General features: G+C 29.6%; 1 protein-coding gene across 1 annotated transcript in view; it reads right to left on the reverse strand.

Annotated features, from left to right (window-relative positions):
- Positions 1-20,812, reverse strand: part of LOC129964063 (uncharacterized) — a 48,059-nt gene extending 27,247 nt beyond the window's left edge. Inside the window, exons 1-3 of the mRNA XM_056078736.1 lie at positions 20,725-20,812; positions 4,147-4,265; positions 475-519 (exon numbers count right to left, since the gene is read on the reverse strand). Coding sequence (XP_055934711.1) covers positions 475-519; positions 4,147-4,257 — 156 coding nt within the window. The 5' untranslated portion in view covers positions 4,258-4,265; positions 20,725-20,812. The remainder of the gene's footprint in view (positions 1-474; positions 520-4,146; positions 4,266-20,724) is intronic.
- Between the last annotated feature and the right edge of the window lie 651 nt (positions 20,813-21,463).

The raw sequence follows: 21,463 nt of genomic DNA on the forward strand, positions 1-21,463 counted from the left end.
TTCTTCGAATTAGAGAGTTCTCCGTAAGCCCAATGCTACTCAATAAAATATCTTATGTATTATAAATTATAAAAATGAACAATAGAAATAAGAATTTTAATGAGTTGAAAATTGTATTACTTTTGGTTACTTAATTGAATTTTGAAAAGTTAAAATAATTTCAGTGCCCACTTCATTTTTTTTAATTGTTAAATTGCGCTTGGATAAGTCAGGAATAAGAAAATTTTTACCAACTTAACATAACAACAACTCATAAATATTAACTCAACAACTCATAAATAACTCGACTTAACAACAACTCATAAATATTAACTCAACAACTCATAAATAACTCGACTTAACAACAACTCATAAATATTCAACAACAGCTACGAATTTTCTAGGCACTTTTCATAAGTTTTCACCCAGAAAATAAATAATTTAGCAGACATTTGATAATACATATTAAAGAAGTAATAAAATACAAAAACTCACCGCAACAAACTGGTCTCTGGAATTGAAGCAAAACTTCAGAAGTGGCTGTAACAAAAAAAAATTGAATATTTATTGTATTATTTAATCTTAATGATATAATAACAAAATATAAAAGTACCTGTACTCATTTTTGCGTGTGAACTCACTGAGAAAAGTTTGGTTTCGATGTTTAACGGATATAAAGCCCCTTTTAGCATCACCTTTTCTTAAACCCCCATGGAAATTTATCCCCGAAGCGAGCATGCATAGAGTGTTACTGTTCCACCGTTTCGCCTATTTTACCTCATCAAAAAGCTTTTACTGTTAAGGAAAGTGCAAAGGATTAAGACATCTTTTCGGGTTGAATAAAGGCTATATAGAATGTAATTACTTTGTCGAAGGGCTGGATTCTTGAATGATGGGATAAAATTAGCAAATAATGCGATAATCTAAAATTTCAGAACAATACGATGAGAAACTCGAGACAACAGCATGCAAAGCGAAAGAAATAAAGAACAAAAGACTGGTTTGAAACGGAACGGAAGGCTGTGAGAATAGAATTCATGTGTTATCTTTATGAAATCAAAATTAATTTTTACAGTTGAATGGTTTTAATGTCGATGTTTTCAAAGAACAAGTGGTTTATTCACTGGCATTAAATTTTGTTTATTTGCATTTATGAATTACCTTTCAATTTCACTGCCTTTTAATGAGCATAGGAAGTTGTCAGGTTTAAAGAGATGAAATCGAATCTTAATTAAAATTAGTTGCATTAAAAATTTAAGTACCATTAAAATAGTCATCATTTAAGTGTGATTTGAAATTGGAGAAAGAATGCAAATTTCAAGTATATCCAGGGATTATTGAGCGCATGATAGTTATCGTAGCAGACAATTGTGTATTCACATACTACTTGTAATTATATAGTTTGATTAGTTATATTATTGTATAGCATATTTTTATTTTAATAGAAATGCGGAAGAAATGTTTGCTTTTAGGAAGCTGCTATGAATTATCAGCTGAGATTAACATTGGCGATCTTAGCGACGAATACTAACAGAAAGTATTTTTTTTCTTTCTCGAGTTAGTTAGTTTAGTTTAGTTATATTAACGTCCCGTTTGAAGCAACAATAGGGTTATTTTGGGACGGACCTCGTAATTTTGAACCGCGGTCAGATGCCGAGGACGACACCTGAGCTGGCACCCCCCTCTCCCCAGCACACCAGCTGGTTTTCTTTCTTGAAAACTGTGATAGGTAGCGAAAAAAGTAGATTTCATAAGCATGTAGCACTACCAGGATTATGTATGCAGCAAATACACATTTGCTCTCAACATGCATTGACAATTTGATTAAAGATCCCGAAATGTGATTTTCGAAGTGTATGCACGATTGCTATAATACCTTTACCAAGAAATGAATGATATTTTATAATATATGGAAATTCATTAATTATCGTAAAATTTCACTGAGCGAATTGTACAAAACAAAATATAATGGAGAAGAAGACTGCTATTCAATGCTCTTGATTTATGTATCATTAATTATATTAAAATTGTATTCTTGAAATATTCATCTTTGATAGAAACATTAGTGTAATCAAAGGGCCATTTTATATTCATTGGTAATTTGATTGATTGATTTTGATGAGTAACTATTTGAAAAAGTTTTCTGTGGGTTAATAATCCAAGAATTCAGATAATTTACATTGATGTTTTTTTTCACTCTGTTGTGTTACAGGTTGATTGACAATTGACTGGTTGTCAATTGATTTTGATTTTGATTGATTGGTTTTGTTTCATTATCAGCTATAATTTTTGAGTTAACATAGTTTCATTTTAATATTCGCCATGAGTTGCGCTTCTAGGATAACAGCCTGTGACGCTATTAATGCGTCCAATTATATATTTTTCTAACTTCTGTTGTCTTATAGGCACAATATGGGATGCGTACTGTGTAAGGATCCAACTGGTAAATTGCCCAATTGTTCTTTTGTAAATAAAACGTTTTAAAAGTCAAAATTATATCGTACATTACTTCAATAAATTCTTAAATTCCTAAATGGAAGTAATAATACATTTAAGCATTTTAAAAGTTATTTGTGAATGGGTTCAAGAAAATAATAAAACATTTTTGCAATAATTTCTTCATGGTTTTGCGTAAGAAATTTTGTCTTTTTTGCATATTTTCCATTTATATCTTTTGCAAAATTTTTTCAAGAACTTTAAAAATTATTTTAATCTTTTTAAATTAAATACTATGTCTGAATTCATATTGAAAAAAGACCTAATATGCTAATAAGAGAAAGTGAAAAAATTTGCTGTATTCCTCCCAACAGTGAAACAGTCTCTATTAGCAAAATAACTAAAGAATATAACTTCAAATAATAATCTTAATATATTGAGGTCCTTTATTGTCTTAGATTAAATAGTGAGGTTAATGGTTATATATCTTCTCTTCCAGACAAGGCAGCAGAATATCATTAATTTGCTTAGGATTCCTAAACTCTGAACAGTTGACACTTTGGTAATAAACAGTTTGTTTGATCCAATATGTCAAAGTCTTACTTTGAGAAATTACCATGTCAAAGTCTTACTCCTTTGATGGAAAACCTATAACCTAATAGCAGGAATAACTTTAAGGTACACTGTCTGAATTGTTGAATTATTAACTCAACCAAAACCTTTCAAGTCATTAACTGAAAAACTCTAGTATTTCTTAAAGCTTTGAAGATGTGTACCATTTAATATGTCAAGCTAAAAAAAATTAACGAAATCACAAAATTAACGAAAGATTTGAATTTGTCAATATTCGCTTTCAATAAAGTATTTGTAACATAAAAAAAAATCATTTGACAGCTGATAGTTTAGGGCAGAAACAATGGAGCGTTACACGTTAGAACAATGTATTAACGCAAGATTTGAATTAAATAAAGAGTGTACTTTTTTCTTTAAATTGTTATATATTTATTGAATTGTAAAGTACACAAGATTGGGTTATGTATCGAATAACATCTAGGGCAAATGGTCGCCACGGCTTTGCTGGTACATAAGCACTCTTTTGCCGAAATTTTACGACCGTTTTGCATAAATGTGGCTTATTTCGTTGATGCAGCGTTGAATTTCCTCCTTCAATGCATGCGTGGTTGTGGGCTTGTTGGCACAGACCTTTGACTTCAAATAACCCCATAAAAATAAATCCGATGGTGTTAAATCATGCGATCTAGGGGCCAGTTCTGAAATGTTTGAGCTGTGACTACCAGACTTTCATTGTTTTTGAAATATTGTTCAACATCAAAACACGTTGTTTTCTATCGTGTAACACTCAATTTTACTAACTCTAAACTATCAGTTGTCAAATGGTTTTTTAATACGGTTACCAACACTTTATTGCACGAATGGTGGTAAATTCAAATCTTATGTTAATTTTGGGACCTTTATTATGTAGTAACTTACAAAGCTTGCTATAACAAGAATAATTTCGATTAATATTTATTTCATTTCCTTTTTTTAAAATTAGTATTTATGCTTTAATTATATATAGACTTTTCTAATTTGAAGCATATTAATACATTTTTTTCTAAGGAAGTGTTATTTTCCTTAATCTTTAAAGTATTAATGAAGTAACATCCGGGTTCATCAAAGGTTTAATATATTGTACCATACTAGAAAAAATAAAGATTCTATTTTTCTTACTCTCGCCTTTGTGTTTCCAAGTAGGGCGCAGCTTCCCACAAAAACTGATAGAAGGCAGACGGCTGCTAGATTCCGAGAGATGGATTGAGATTTGCTCCTCTCTCGCTCCATTCTTCAGTCTGAAAAATAAACGAAAGTTGTAGGGGAGCTAAAACAACGTTTTAGTTGAATGGATGGGAAAAGACAAGTGTGAGACAAAAAGTGGGAAAGCTTCAGAAGTATTAATAAAAGAAGTAAAGAAGTCAATAATTCTGCTGGTATTGTCATGTATTTTGTCAGGTGTATATTTATTTTGCTTTCTATCAAATCCAATTGTTCAATGTGAAGTTCTTTTGCTTTTTTGGGCTCTGTAAAAACCCTTTTTTGGTTTTTCAATTACGATCACTGTCCAACTGAAAATTGAGGGGGATTTTTGCAAATTTTTACAAATGAAAATGTATTATTTAATCTAATTCTTTGTAATTCAATTATTTACTACGCTTTGTAACGCATTTGTATATATAGTACAATATTTAATGCATAAGTCATACAGGATAACAACTGATAATTCCAGTTATCCATAACATTCACTTTCGGCGGGGGAGTTAAGTACGTCGGGGTCAACGTCTTCCCCATTGTGTGATGAGGAAGTATGGATAGGGGGTGCCAGATCAAGTGTCGTCCTCATTACCTGACCGGGGTTAAAAACAAGATCCATCCTAAAATATCCCTAGCATTGTTTTAAAACGGGACATTACTAAAATTTAACTGAACTTCGGAAGGGAGCAGGGGGGGGGAGGAGAAATCTCTTTGTGAGAAAATAACGAAATAAATTAGTTTTCAATAAGGAATATGTGTTCTTCTAAATGTTGTGCATCCTAATTCTTAGTATCACTTTCTTTTTCATAAATTGCTATATTGCTCTCTGCAGTAAAAATAAGGCTCACTACACGCTATTTGTGTCCCATTTAGGGACCTGAATGCGACTCAACCTGATTAGGATAAGAGGCGAGAAAATATGCCGTCGATTCTAATGTAGGAAACCATCGATTCTAATGTAGACCCTGTCATATGACTATGGCTCAAATTGGAGGATTCCGCTTTGAAGCAGTCTTCAGGTAACTTCAGAATGGGAAAGGCGATCCACTGTGCAATTAATTTTGTGAACATGAAATTCATCAAGAATTTATGTTCTAACACAAGTAGAAAGACAACCAGCCAAGGAATTTCCCTCGTCATTTGACTTTGGTACAAAATTACTAGATCCATACAAAAAAGTATTATTTATGTAGTATCAGAATAGAAGGCTTATCTTAGTAATCCGAAAGCCCTTCAAATTTATCAAAAATCTTGTCATAAAAGGTTATTAAAAGGATTGATATTTTGTCTGGGGAGAATTTGGAAAATCATAGGATGAGATATCATTTAAAATATCGTCTAAACTGCATCCCGAAGATTTTATATAAAGAAAGACACAATTTTCAATTATTTATTCTGTTATTTAACAATATTCTAGTGAAGGGCTTCTCAAATAATTTTAGCAAGTAAGCTTTTATATTGTGTAGAAGATTATCTCTTACTTTAAAAGAAAATAAGATTACATGTATATGAATAAAAATATAAAATAGATAATTACAGAAGTTAATTAAAGGATAACAAACAGAACAGTGTAAAGTGTATATTTTCTGGGCGAAATCATTTTGAATTATATTCATTCAAAATATTGAAGGATCTGAAGACACAGACGTTGGCAATGTTTCTGTGATTTAGATAATATGTAAATAACTAATTGGGATGGACGATAAAGTCTATTAGTTGATCATTTGAAAAAGTCACAGTATTGATGTGTATTTTTCAAAAATTTTTAATTCATATGGTTTTATTACACTTTACTCTAATTTTTAATAACTAAAAGAGTAGAGTGATTAGCCTTATCACAGTTTCAAACATCCTAGGTTGCATTCAAGTTCTATGAAGTTTAGTTTAGTTTAGTTATATTAACGTCCTATTTAAAGCAACACTAGAGCTATTTTTGGACGGATCTCATAATTTTGAATTGCGGTCAGATGATGAGGACAACACCTGATCTGAACTCCCCCTCTCTCCACACCACACGAGCGGGAGGACGTTGGGTCCTGAAGGATTTAAAGTGCAACAGACCACATTACACGACGGGTCTTAGGTGGAAGCGGGTCTCGAATCTGAAACCTTACGGCTCGCGAGCCGAGACCTTACCACCAGGCCACCGCTGCCCTAGTTTTATGTGGAAGATAATGCATTCTGTCTTAAAATATTCATCGAGGTTTCATTTGAAAAACTTGAAAAATAAATATCTTATTTAAAGAATCTTTTGATAAAATATTAAGTATCCACAGATATCTTAAATTATTATACTTACCACAGTTTATTAAGAAAAAAGTATCTGAAAAAGATTTTTTTTTGGTCTAAAACTGCTTAAATTAATTGCTTTTCTTAAAGGCAAATATTTATACTAAAGTAGTACTCAAGTGAATTCTTTTTGTGATTAAAAACTTAAAATCTGCCTGTGCAATTAAGATATTAACTATTACTTTCGGTACAAAAAAAAATCCTTATTTTTTGGCATTTTTTTGTTAGCTTAAAAAATATTAATCAAAAAAATTCATCAATTTTTTTTAAAAGTTACAGTAGTTTGTAGAGCTTCATAGATTATAAAAAAAGAAATGTGTATTTAGAAAAACAATATTATCAAAGTAAAGGATCTACGAACTGATTAAAAAACATGGATGGAGTTGGGTGAAACTACTTTTCGTGATTTTTAAATTATTAGGATTTAAATTACTCTAGGCATTATTCAAAAATATTTCTTTTGTTTATTCTTTGTGAATTTTCTAAAATGAAGGAACAACTTTATTTTACAATGATTGATGTGGCTTTAGAATCTTATTATGGACCCTGCAGCTATTTTATTCAAGTTAGAAAAATTGATCTTTTAAACTATATTCATAACATTATGCTATTTTGCAATTCTCTTACATTAGAATGCTAACTATTAGTGGATCTCAGTGTTTGTATAAGCTTATTATAAGGGAAAGATAATATTTAAGATAGGGGATTATATTTTTTACAGCTCTCGAGGGAAAATTCCAGTTGAATTAAAGTAAGAGGAAGTCAATTATTTGAAGCTAATATAATTTAAATTTTAATAAAAGTAGCATATAAAGATCCGTAATATAACTTGTTTAGTGTTAATTAAGTTATAAATAAGTTTTGAAACTAGTAGTGGGAACTAGTTTAATGCTTGAAAATAACAATAAAGACACCATCTAGATCAGTATATTCTATTTATTATATGCGTCTTATTACATATAGCACGTGTCTTAGGTTTCACATGAAAGAATATAGAGTTGAATGAAAATATATAAGATCATATTATAGAGCAAATATAATATGGATAATCTAATCATAAATCATTATATATTCATTGAATACAAAAGTACTCATTTGTAACGATTAATATGTTAAACAGCTTGTTTTGGTAGAATATTCGAATTTTCTCTGCAAAACATGTATTTTAAAAAATCGATTATTTTGCTTTTAAAAGGAAATAACTGGGATATTAAATAAAATGTTTCCCTAGGAAGTTTTGAACATAAATCAGGTATATAAAGTCGAGTTAAGTATTTTGTCTTGCAGGTAATGGAAACATTGTGAATTGGTGCTAATTATTTGCTTGTTTGCAGAAAACTCTTTTTTTCTTAACATTTTTATGTTCCATATTTATGAATGACAAAACTATTATTTTACTTGAGGATCTCTGTACAAATTACATATTAAATCTCCGATTGATTTTTGAATTGAATTTTATTAATAACTTCCATAAGTATAGCAAAAATTCCATTAATTTATTATAATATACTGTATGACAAAACAAATATGTAAACGTTCCAGTATTGCATTAACAATTCGGCAAGTCCATATTGTGGCGATTTTGATATGAGCGAGAATAGAACCTGGCACCATGTGGTTCGCAGCCCAATAACATGACCACGATACAAAAGCAATTGCTCGTGCAGCGTAGCAGTTAACTGACTTATAAGCTATTCACTACAGACTCTCCCTCCAATGAGTCGAACGATATGGCTGTTGAGTGGTGATGTATTAGCTGTTGATTTTAATGCGCCGGTAACCATTTGAACATTTGAGTAGCGTGTGTAAGTTATTGTTGTTGCTGCGTCAAGTGAGTCTGACGACTTTGATTTGCTATGGGTAGATGGCGCCACAACATCTGTACGAAGGTTGAAGATTCATCGTCTGAGGTTACCGATGCACGAATTGAGATGCGCGAGGATAGAACCTGGGACCTTGTGGTTCGCAGTCCAGTAACGTGACCACGATACAAAAGCAATTGCTCGTGCAGTGTAGTTGTTAACTGGCTTATCAGCTATTCACTACAATATAAATCGGACGTTTTACTTTTTACTTTGCACCACATTTAAATAGGATCCTTCTGACTTCTATTCTTCGTCGTCTAAAAAATATAAATAAGTCGCTTTTTTTTTGTCTTCTATGAATGCGATTGTGAAAAGGAGCCTTCTAAACTCTGTTCTGCCGGCGCAGTTTTTTTAGTTTTTACATTGCTAAAATATAAATAAGAAATTTTTTTATATCTATACTGCATGATGCTCTCTAGCCTTTTACTTACAAGTACGTATAACTCAATTGTCTTCTACTTTCTTTTCTGCAAGCACATAGAAACAGGTCCCCTTATATCTTCTATTTCAATCAGTATGCTTTGTTTGCCCTTTCCGTATGGGTAGACAGATGGATGCAGAAATTATTTTATTGGCTGTATTGCATCATAAGTAGAATCTGATCAATTTGAGGATTTGGCTTTATTTACACTACGAGTGCGCAGGCATAGCTGTGTGGGTACAAAATGAGTTCCGATGAAGCAAAAACTGTTCTTCTACTTTTGATAAAGATTTAGAGTACAGAGATGTTTGAAATACCAAGATGCCTTTAAAAATTCAATTTTCAAGCACCAAAATAAAGTAAAAAGTCCTGAATAATTCTTTTGTACTCGATTCCAATTAATGAATAGCTCAATACAGTCGAGAATGAAGAGCTTTGTTTGAAAATTAAATGATCTAGAATTCTTAATTCTGAAATTGACTATCCAGATTATTAAGCACGATTCCTCATTTTATGTATTGCATTTTACCACTTCAAAACTCAATGATTTTGAGCTTTTTACCAGCACTCATATGTTCTGCTCTGGAATTATCGTTTTGAGATATATCTCTTCAAACTCAAATTCAAAATTCAAAACTTGAAGCTTCAAATTTAAAAAAAATTATGAGTTAACATTAAAAAATCATGCAACTAGAGATGACAATCAATGACTTTTTATAATACACGAGGGATTGACGCCACCGAGGAGATGAAATGCCCTGCATTGTCCTTTTCAGACTACAACGATTATTGTTATTAAGTTTATTTTGATTGTTAAATTCTACGTCAATAGTATTTCATACTTGGTTCCTATACTACAATAACATCATTTTATGGCTATTTTCACCACTTGAAATACTACCGTTGCATGACAGACTGATTTTTTTTCCTAACCAGACTAATCTAACAATCCTGCTCTATCATACCTTTGAATATGATGAGCTATTTATTGTCTGGTTAGCGTGTGTATATAATTTACGAGTCTATTATTAATGTTTCTGTATCGTTGATTGATTTAACAGACCGTGAACGAGCATCCGTATCTTTTTCGGATGCTTTTGTCGTTGCTTTGTGCATTTTAAAAATGTACGTCATTTCCTGATTCTCTTTTTTAAAATCTATAGCTTCTTATATTACCTAAATTAAGTGTTAAAGGTTCATTTTTGATATGTTTAAATGATTTTAGTCCTTGGTTTTTTTTTAGTTATAGAAATAAATTAAGTGATGTTTTATTATAAATTTAATGATATATTATTATTTAAAGTAATTAAATGCAAGATAAATTTGAGTCTGAACTTTTAAATTATTCCAAAAAGTAGAATTAAAAAAAAATATTTGGAAATTTATAGTTCCAATTAAAAAAAAAAGTGTCAAAAAAGTCAAGCTTTAATCCTTTTTATTTTATTGCATTACATTCACCATCTAGTAGCTTTATTATTTTTCTTAATTTCGATTGGATTAAAGTAAAAAAAAAAAATGTGTGCTACATTCGTAATTCTGAGTGATATTCATAATTATGAGTGATTTCTAAGTGGCCCTGTCTGGTGACGACATACAGTTCCACTCATTAGTTAATGATATAACTGACTGCGTCGAAATTTAGAGAAAGAGAGAAACAGACTGCCAAAAGTGCAGAAATCTAATCAAAACAAATATATTTTATGAGTAAATTGACAGCAATCATTTGCAATCGATCTCCGTATCATCATATTTTTTTCACTTCCATGAAATATTTGGGCGAAATAATAGTAAGCAGCCAGAAATAATACCAGTTATGGGCTCATGAGTAACTGGTAAGCATTATGAATATTCACTCTAAATTTCACTCTAAATTTTGTTTTGATTCGAAATGTGTATTCGTCCCATATTGCAAAGTAATATGCGTAAAATCATCTCAGATCATTGATAAGTTATATCGAATAAAACAATTTTTTTCCTTTGTTTACTTTCTTTTATACAGGGTATCTCATAAACCTTGACCTCTGCTTTTATTCCTTAAATATTGATCACAGACATATACTGTAAATTACAAAGTTGCGTAAAAAAAGGTGCAAAATGTTATGAAATCGATTAAAATTTTAAAATTCATTAAAGTTTAAAAAACACAAAATTTAAATTAAAAGTTATGTAATCTTTCCTTTAAGTTATTATTTCTACAAATTTTTTATACTTTTGAACCAATAAATAGCAAAATTATTATTTACTTATTCAATCATTACTTTCTTCGTTAATTTGTGTACGACCCCTAAAACACGAATATCCGACATGATTTTTCCTCTTTGCGAACTCATATCCAGGCATCGAAAAGTGGTTTAAGTCAGCATTTATATAGCTTCATATCTTTGAGACTTTTTGTGATAAATTGCTGAAATTTTGTACATGACCTTATTAAACGATGGGGCACATTTTACTCACTGGGAATTGTTTTGTTTGGGGTCCGTATAAAAATTTAAATTTTGTATTTTTTGTAGTTTATTCCACTGAAAATTTTAATAGATTTCATAATATTTTACACCTTTTTTCACGCACCTTTTTAATTTACAGTATATGTCTACGGTCAATATTTAAGGAAAAATAGCCGTGGTCAAGGTTTTCGGGACATGCTGTATATGAAGGGCATAAGGAGAAAATATTGTAATCTTTAAATAAGTCGATTTAGCGATTAAGATGATCTATGTTTTTATGTTTATGGCCTCCCCTGAGTGTGAAAATACATTTTTATCATTGCGTTTGTCTGTGAACACCGTAACACAAAATCCTTTGAGCTAGACGGCGGAATCTGCTACAGAGGCTTTACGCTAAATTCGTAATTTTCTCTGTTAAGGATTGAGCACCTGCTTGTCAATGTTTTCTGATGAACGCAAACGCGATAGCTGAAAGCGTAATAACTTAAATAAATGATTTTTTTTATATGATCTTGTGACTATAACTGTATAAGTTAAATTCTGATTTCAATCGGCATTAGAAAAGCCTCCAAAATACATTTTCGATTTTTGGGTTCTTGTATTAATGAAAATGTCAGAGATCAATTTATAAAGAAATCTTCAAAGATCACACTTTAGATTTAGTGCTAGATTCACATCAGAAATCCACATTGTATTGCCATATAATGCGATCGCGTTCTTACCCTGAGTCCACACAGAGTATACGAGAAAGTTTTGCAGAGATAGCTCTCATATGTTTTTATTTTGTTTAAATATACAACCAGTGAAACATTTAATGCAAACATCAACATATACTATTTGTGTGACTGCTGAAAATGAAACCAGCAGGAGTGGTTTTCTCTAAACTTTCTCGCATACACCCTAATATAGGTGCTAACCTTTGGCGTGTATTTAGAAATTTTACTGAATCTATCATGTCATCCTTGTCGAATTATTTGGCGATTAATCTCTGTCAGGTGGTTAATAGAACTCGAAAATCAAATTTGTGTTTTAGACGCATTTTTTCCAACAACTGAAAAAAAATTGGCACAAAACAGCACTCGTAGATACAAAATCACATACTTACAAAATTTAATCTATTTAAGTCAATGCATCTTCAGGCTATTGCGTTTACATTTTTCTAAAAGTACAGACGAACCGAGATAAATATATGTTCTGATTTGTTTCAAAATTTGATATGTGTCTGTACTGCAGATGTTCATTCTGTGCATCGAATTTTACCAATCTAGCTCTCTTTATTTTGTAGTTACCTCATTCAATTATATTCACACAACCGGAAACTCAAACTTCCTGAATGGAATTTACTCAAAATTTTGATAGAAATCTACAGATTTTTCATAGACCATATATCAAATTTCATTCGCCCAAATAAAAGTGTTTTTTTTATAGAAATTTACAAATTTTTCATAGACCGCATATCAAATTTCATTTACCCAGATAAAAGTGTTTTTGATAGAAATTTTGATTGAAATTACAAATTTTTCATAGATCGTATATCAAATTTCATTCACCCAAATGAAAGTGTTTTTTTATAGAAAATTTGATAGAAATCTAAAATTTTTCATAGATTGTATATCAAATTTCATTTGTCCAGATAAAAGTGTTTTTGATAGAAATTTTGATTGAAATCTACAAATTTTTCATAGACCGTATATCAATTTTCATCCGCCCAAATGAAAGTGTTTTTGAGTTATCTTAACATAGAGAGTCGGGCAATTTTCAAAAATGTGTTTTTCAAACTCAAGGAAGTCGAAAATTCGTCAGACTCTCGAGTTACAATTTTCGACAATTACTATACTTTCTCTACACTATATGTATGAAAAAGTTAAAAAAAAAATCAAGAGAATTCTTTTCTGTATAATTCATGATTATTAAATACAAAATCTTTTATTGTGATGAAATAATACATTTTAGCATTTCATATAGTGGTGATTTCACTATCGGTATTAATTTGAATACGCGAATAGGCTTATTTCACCCGAAAAAACCCAATTCTTAGAATCTAGTTTGTGAATTTTGACCTAACGTATTCGTATGACATGAAAGCTGTGGTGTGGAAAACTTCTCAGGAGTCATATTTGTCTTCTCACAAGGAAGCAATATTAGAACCAGATAAATTGCCTCTGTTAGAGCTATATTTATGCATTTGAAAACGTATTTTCGAATTTTGTGTTCGTTTCAAAAATTGCTGAGTTATAAGGAATAAAATTAGAGAGTCTTTTTTCAGTCAGGGGTGTAATTAAAAATAAAAAGGAATGCCAGATGGAACGCATTTTTTGGATCGCTACCCCAACTGATAGAGCCTTGACTTCATGATTTGAAAATAAAAAACTATACCATGAAAATTCAACACTTATCTAGGGCTAAGACACATTAAATCCTCAAGGTCAATTACTATATAAGATGCCCCTGCCTACGTCTTTAAATCCCAAGATATTCTCCTAAAAGTGCTCATTTAACTTTAAAACAAAATTTTTATCCATTAATCTTCTAGCTGTACGACTTTGACTGGAACTAAAGATTGTTCAGAACTTTAATATAACCAATCATCGGCAAATTAATATCAGTATTCTGATTATTAATTAAAAAACCGATAATAAAATATTTTGATTACTTTTGTGAAAAATATAAAATTTCTTTGTAATAAAAATTTAAATTAAATTTTAAATTAAGCATAAGTCTAAGAAAACAATTTTCTATGATTAATATTTTGGTGTGAAAGTTTGCTACCGCGGAGAGTTTTATTTTATTGTGAAATGTTGTAAATAACTCGGCGCATCTTTGGTCAAATTTCATATGCTTCTTTCCTATTAACTTAGAATTTTAGAGCTGACTTAGAAGTGATAAAGCATGAAATATTTTTCCAAATCCTTGTCAGTGCCCTATTTAATCTTCTCAAGGCGTTTTTTTACACTTTAAAATATTCTCTATTCAACTGCCATATATAGCATGGATATGTAGACTTTTTGAAAATGAAAGTTGAACCATATAAGTAAGAGAGTATTCGCTTTTAAGCTTAAGACTTGAAAGCATTCTTGAAGTTCTTTTAACTTTTAACATATTGCATTACAGAGTTCAAAATAAAATGCGCAGTCTCGATTTAAAAGAGCACTTTAAAAATTGTCTGCCACAATAATATATTTGATTCGCTTTTGGAAATTACATTTTATTTTAAAATTGAGGCATTCTGCAAAAAATTTAAACACATTTATTTCAGACTTTATCTTCATATGAATGTATATTTAAAAACATAGGAATATATTAGACAAGAATTATACTAGCTCTGGGAAAGGATGTTATAATTTAAGCTCAGAATTTCAATAAGAAGTTATGAAGGCATAAAAATATATGCAGGCAATTTTGCATTCAAGAATAAATTATATCATCAATTAATTACATTTAAAGAACTGATTGATATTTTATGATGATTTTAAGCTGCTGTTGAATTTTTCAAATATACTTTAGCTCAGAATCGTGCTGGTCTTCATTTATGAATTACAACAGCGGAATAGAAGAAATGGAACTATTTAGAACAGTCGATGTTTTTATTTCTTTTATTCACTTTCTATGGGATTGAAAGGAAAGAATATAGTTGAAAATATTCTTAAAACAACTGTTTGACAAATTTCCTAAAAATGTCATAAACTTCTGCAACATATTTTCTAAGATATTAAATGATTTATGATTTTGAAGTCCTATCTCCTTAATAAATAGCCAAAATCTTTGAAAGTAATGCATACCATTCCAAGAAAAGCAAAACGTTTGCAGCAGGAACTTGATTTATTAGGTTAGTTTTAATGACAATGGTTGTTGATAAAAATGACCAGAAGTTTTAAGTTTGAAATTTTAAGAAAACGCACGAAAGTTAGTTTTATTTACGAAATATAGATAATATTATTTCCTAATTAGTCTTAAAGAAGCAACGTAAATTTGAACGAGACGTAGATACTGTTAGGATCCATTAGGATGGATTGAGTGTTATCCATTGAATCTGTACCTAAGAGTAGGATTGTCTATTGAAAATTTAAGCAATTGTTATTCGCCTGCACACACAAATGCATTATTAGATTTATTTCTACGCTATTATCTTTCAAACAAAGTTTTATTCCAAAACAAATATTTTAGGTTTGATTTCTTCCATTGGTGTAGTTTTAAATACTTGCTTTTCATTTAATATCATCACATTGGTATAAAAATACTTGCGTTTAATTTAATATCATAAATTTTCATATGCAATAAATTTCAATGGTATAAGAAAAAAAAAATCAAAGTTGAATCCACTAACAAAAATTCATTAACACACACTTTCATTTTATATCTGAAATCTACTTTAGTAAAAGATCATGAGACGAAGTAAAAAAACACTAAACACTGGTAAGCTGAATCTTTTTTGCAGCAGAAACGATGTAAAAGAACACTAAACATTGGTAAGTTGAATCCTTTTGGAGCAAAAAAAAAAAAAAAAAAAAAAAAAAATGTTGAATTCATTAACACACTCTTTCATTTTATCTCTAAAGTCTACTTCAGTAAAAGACCTTGAAACGAAGAAAAAGTACACTAAACATTGGTAAGCTGAATCTTTCTATTTGTAAATAGAATCAATATTATATTTGCTAAATTTTGAAATAATATTGCATTTATTTATTATTCATTTTCCTTAAAATTTGATAACCAAGTCAATAGTTTGTGGAAAATATGGAGTTAAAAGTTCAAATTACAATTAATATGCTAAAACTTAAAATTATTATTAATGAAGATAATGGTAATTTGAACCCCCCCAAAAAACAAATTAATAATAATAATAAAAAAAAGAAATGAAGTCATTGATAAAACTGGTAAAAATAAAGTTAATAATAGGAAATTGAAATCCTTACTATGATAAAAATTTAACTATATTAAACACAACATCAGTAACAATAAATCAATTACTATTAACAGTTTTCCAAACAGCTTCCATTAACAGTTTTCTTTTCAAAGAAAATTTTCTAATACAATCGAAAGAATGCTTTTTAATTCTGAATTTAGCCTTATATATTTCAATTTATTTAATTTCCTCAACTATATTGAATCAATTGAACTTGCAAAATTTTTTGTTGCTTAGTTTCACTATTTTTATTTATGTTAAAATGCGCATATTTTAAACGAAACTCATTAAGAAATTTAATAATGTAGAGTCAAGTCCTTTGAAATAGGATACTCCTTTCAATAGCTCTGTAAATATTCAAAAGTTTATTTGTTTTTATTGAAGTTGTTTGCATTTTCAGTGTTTAAACAAGTCACGCGGTAATCGCAAATACAACTAAGCGAAAGCGAAAAATGAAAACTAACCATTCAACGACAAAAATGTAAAATGTCTAGACTTTTCAAAAGTTCTGGAAGAAAAAGCCAAATAAAATTTTGAACCGCAGTCGTTTATCATTTGAAACTGTTTTAATTTTGACTTCAAGAAAAGTTTTGAACTTGTTTACATAGTTCCATTCTATAGCGAAATAAGATTTATAATATATTAACTAGAAGCGATTTTCTAAGGTTGACGCATGAATGTTACCAAATTTTGTCTTCTTATGCTAATTTGAATTCTTCTTTTATTTCGTGATGATTATATAATTATAAGATTTTTACAATATATAAATCTTAATATTTTAATTTTTTTTCTTTAATTTTTAATTATTAAATACTTTATATACTGCTTTTCTTCCTTTAACTGCAATTAAATTAAAATTTCATTTATATATATTATTTAACCGAGACAGAAACAAATAATTTTGGAGTGCCTCGAAACAGAAATTCTATTTAATTTATAAAAAAAATTAAATTTATTACCAAATTTTAATTTCTGTTATATTTTTAGCAAGTATGAATTTTTCATTAAAAATGAAGTCATTTATGTAATATGATCAATATAATTTGTAATATATTAGAAGCCATTAATAATCCCTATAACTGGTATTATTATCGCTATTTACCTAATATTACCCATGCAGATAATTTTATTCCACAATAATTACTTGTAAAATATATATAAAAAAGTTGTTACTTGTAAAAGAGTAATAACATTCATTAGCTTGCATAAACAGTTTTAAAAATATTTCGAAAACATCTGGCTATTTTATTAAAACATCTGGATTTTTTTTTACATGTTCTTTTTTCTTAAAGAAATTTTTTTTGTGTAGCTTGGGATTTCACTTTAAGCAAGTATTTTCAAATACCAGGTAAATAAGGAAATAATAATTTTTTGCATCTTTTTCTATTTAATTTACTGTGTTTGAAAAGAGGAATATTATTATTTTGCTTTTTATGTTCGATATTATTTCTTTTACCTGATGAAATTTTGGTACACGTCTTAAGATGGAATAGGATGAAATAATAATTTAAAAAAATTGTTGTATGCATTTTAGGAAATCTTGCATGCTTTTGCAGTTAAAAAAAAAGAATAATATTTATTTATTCCTATATCCATCTGCGTCCTCAACTAATGATTCAAAAGTTATTTATTTTTTTGTATTTTTATTGAATTTGAAACGTTTCCCTAGATTAAGCAAAAGAAATTATGTGCTCAATCATAAATACCCTGTTTTAAGCGAATCAACTTAATTCAATAATTGTTTCCTTTTGTTGTAATAAGCTTAGTGCAGAATGCATTCAATATAAATTTCAGATACCCTTTTCTAAGTTCTGTAGGATGCGAAGTTAATATCTGACAAAAAAGAGATTTAATATTTAGGTAGTATTAAACTGACAGTATTATTGAAGATTTTATTTCCTTATTTTATTCAATGATCAGAAATATCCTATTAAAGAATGCACGTCAGATTTGCATTATTTTTTGAGTACATAATCCTTTTATTTGTTTGCTAACGCATTACATGAGAGACAATGCTATCAATGATAACATTTTTTAAATATATCAAACATAAATATGTGTAGCAAATTAAAAAAAAGCATTTATATGTAAAAGGGCAAAATCTTGTGTGAGTATTATTTCTAGGTGGATTTTCGAATCAATTTGATTTTGATAAAAAATTTTAATTTTAATTTAGTAAATTATGGAAACGTCAGCAACAAATTTTTATGCATTAAAATGAATTTTGATTAAAAACTACATAAGGTTTTTAAAAAGTTAAAAAAAAGGATATTTATCATAAAACAAGTTAAAGGAGACTCGGACTTTATGTGCGTTACACCATAGCATGATAATACAAGGGGTGTTCTAATGAAAAGGTACGAAACGACATTGTGGGTATAAAGGAAGACTTTATTCAAAGTATACACCATAGGCCTGAGTACAACGATCCCATTGATTAACGAGCCGCAGGATTCCTTGTTCCCAGAATTCCTGTGGCCATGACGAGACCCAGTTCTTCACAGCGTCCTTGAGTTCGCTGTCCAAGGTCCGCTACTTGTTGAATTCCTCGAGCACAGAAGAGCTATTAACTCCGATGTGTACTGTGAGATATTCCGAAGACTACGCAGGTCCACCAAGAACAAATGACCGGGGCTACTCATGGAGGGTGCGGTTCTTCTCCATGATAATGTGCTTTCACATGTCTCCAGGGTCACACACTGGAACTGGCCAAGTTCAAATGGGTGCAACTCGACCATCTGCCCTACATCCCGGATATGTCTCCCTGAAATTTTCATGTGTTTGGTCCCCTTTAAAAAAAACCCTTTTTCTGAAAAGGAAGAACTTCAACTCGGACGGCGAACTCAAGGATGCTGTGAAGGACTGGGTCTCGTCACGGCCTCAGAAATTCTGGGAACAAGGAATCCTTCGGCTCGTTAATCAATGGGATCGTTGTGCTCAGGCCTATTTATACTTTGAATAAAGTCTTCATTTATACTCACAGTGTCGTTTCGTACCTTTTCATTTGAACACTCCTTGTATTTTAAAATTCATCTATCATTATTTTATTTTTAACATTTACTTTTAATAATCTAGCAATGATAATGTGCACAAAAATGTATATAATATCATTGTATTTAAAACAATGAAGGGTTTTGTTTCTTATATACATAAAAATGTTTCTGACATTTTATCAAAATTATAAAGATTAAATTATAATTCTTATATACAAAAAAATCAAAATTATAATTAAAATTATAAAGTTTAAAATGGTATCTAGTATAAATTTTTGTATTTTATGATGATGAATAGTAGTTATTTTTTAAGATAATAGGGGGTAAAATGGTATCAAGAATAACTTTTTGTATTTTATGATGATGAATATTAGCTTTTTTGACGATAATAGAGGTCGAAATTATCGAGGAAAAGAGTTAAAATTTTGATTAATATTTACTTGAAAATCTAACTAAAATTATGAAAAATTTTTTTAGGAAGCACTTGTTATCGAAGAAGCAATTAGGTGCCAAGAAGTTTAGCTCAAGATTCAACAGTTATTTTCATCTTACATGTCGCGTCATACAAGTTGTAATTTATAGTCTCTAGAAACATTGTCATTCCAAAAGTTGTTTGAATTATTGAGAAAAAAACTGTAGTATAGATAGGTAGGATGTTTTCTTAGTTAAACTCAACTCCGAAGCTCTAATAGCACACATATACTGTACAATATTATACGATATTACACAATATTCGCTATACTGTATAATATTGGATAAGTAATAATGAAATATTCTGCACCAGATTATGCTATATGGGGATTAAAAAAGTAATAAATTTTTGTTTCACAATGCTGGTTAATTTTCTCATAAATTTATAATAATTTTCTATAAATTTTTCGGATAAAAAAGCATTTTCTTATATGCACTTCTTTCCGTCAAATGATATTTTTTAGAAGTTGCTTGTTCCCTTTTTTTTTAACCCTTTCACCTCCAAGTATTTGTCTCATTCGTGCATCACATTACCGAAGTTTTGATATTTTAATCTGCGTTGAAGTGAACGTAGTCACTAATTTAGATGACAAAATTCATTTGGACACGCTCAAATATTTCAGGTGATTTTTAGGCTTTTTTGAGATTAAAAAATAATAAATTGTTCACATAGTTAAGATAGTTTAAATAAGAAGACAAATTGTCTCATAATATAACATAACATTGTACTATTATAATATAATATAATATAATAATAATCTAATACAATATTGTACACCAGGCTGCGCTATACGAGTATATTTTTGGGTAAAAAATGATAAATCGTCCACATATTTTAGATAACTTAAATAAGAAGACAAATATTATTCATAAATCATATTGCTATGATGATTAGTAATATGGTCCTTTACAGTGTTTCTGAAGAAATTAATAAGTGGTAGTTACTAACTATTTTAACCAAACTTCATTAAAAAATTTGAATAAAATTATTAAGTATAAATTATTATTATTTTTAAACATATTTTTCAAACATAATTCTCTTATTAGATGAAACTAAAACTTACAAACTAAATATTAATATTGAAGTTTATAATATGGAAGTACTATTACTTACTTTTCGATGATGAATCCAAACTATAAAACAATGCTACTATTGAACACAAACTAAAATGTCACTTTTAAAATGGCATGTTACATTCAAATACCGCTCAGCCAAATAAATTTTTCCGTTTTATAACATCTATGTGACCCACATAAAACATCTTTTCCATATTGCACTATTAAACAAAGAAAATAATAAAGAAAAAAGATGAATACCGCAACAGAGACCCCATCCACTTTTATTTTTATCACAGCTTTTGAAACCCACCGATGGCAACAGTGCATCGCTACATAGATCTACTCTAACCGCCACTTTATTGAACGCCTTTTATGAATGATATCTCCTCGACAGAGGAAGGGCTTTCTGTGGAATGTTATTCAATGGGTCCCATTTTGCTGTTTTGCGTGAACATTGTAAATGTTTTAGGAAGCATTTTCCTGAGTGACACGAATGGGGAAGAAGCAATAGAGCGAATCTGTGTCGACAGTTTGTGGAGGGTGGGAATGGGAAAGGATGAGACATATTTACTCAATTCTTTCCCTTTTTTTATATTTTCTAGAGTGGCTAGATAAATGACGGGATGGATAACCATAGGGAGTCTTCCTGTCTGTGATGCCGAGGTTTAAGTTAGTCAACACAGCCCTCTAAGCTTATTTAAAGAGGCACTTTCTGGATTTTAGGGTGAGAAGCCTGTTAATGGATATAAGCTTATAGAGATAATTAATTACCTGAAGCTGGTTAGGAAAGTAAT

Source organism: Argiope bruennichi, chromosome 3, assembly GCF_947563725.1.
Source record: "Argiope bruennichi chromosome 3, qqArgBrue1.1, whole genome shotgun sequence".
NCBI classification, from domain to species: Eukaryota; Metazoa; Arthropoda; class Arachnida; order Araneae; family Araneidae; genus Argiope; species Argiope bruennichi.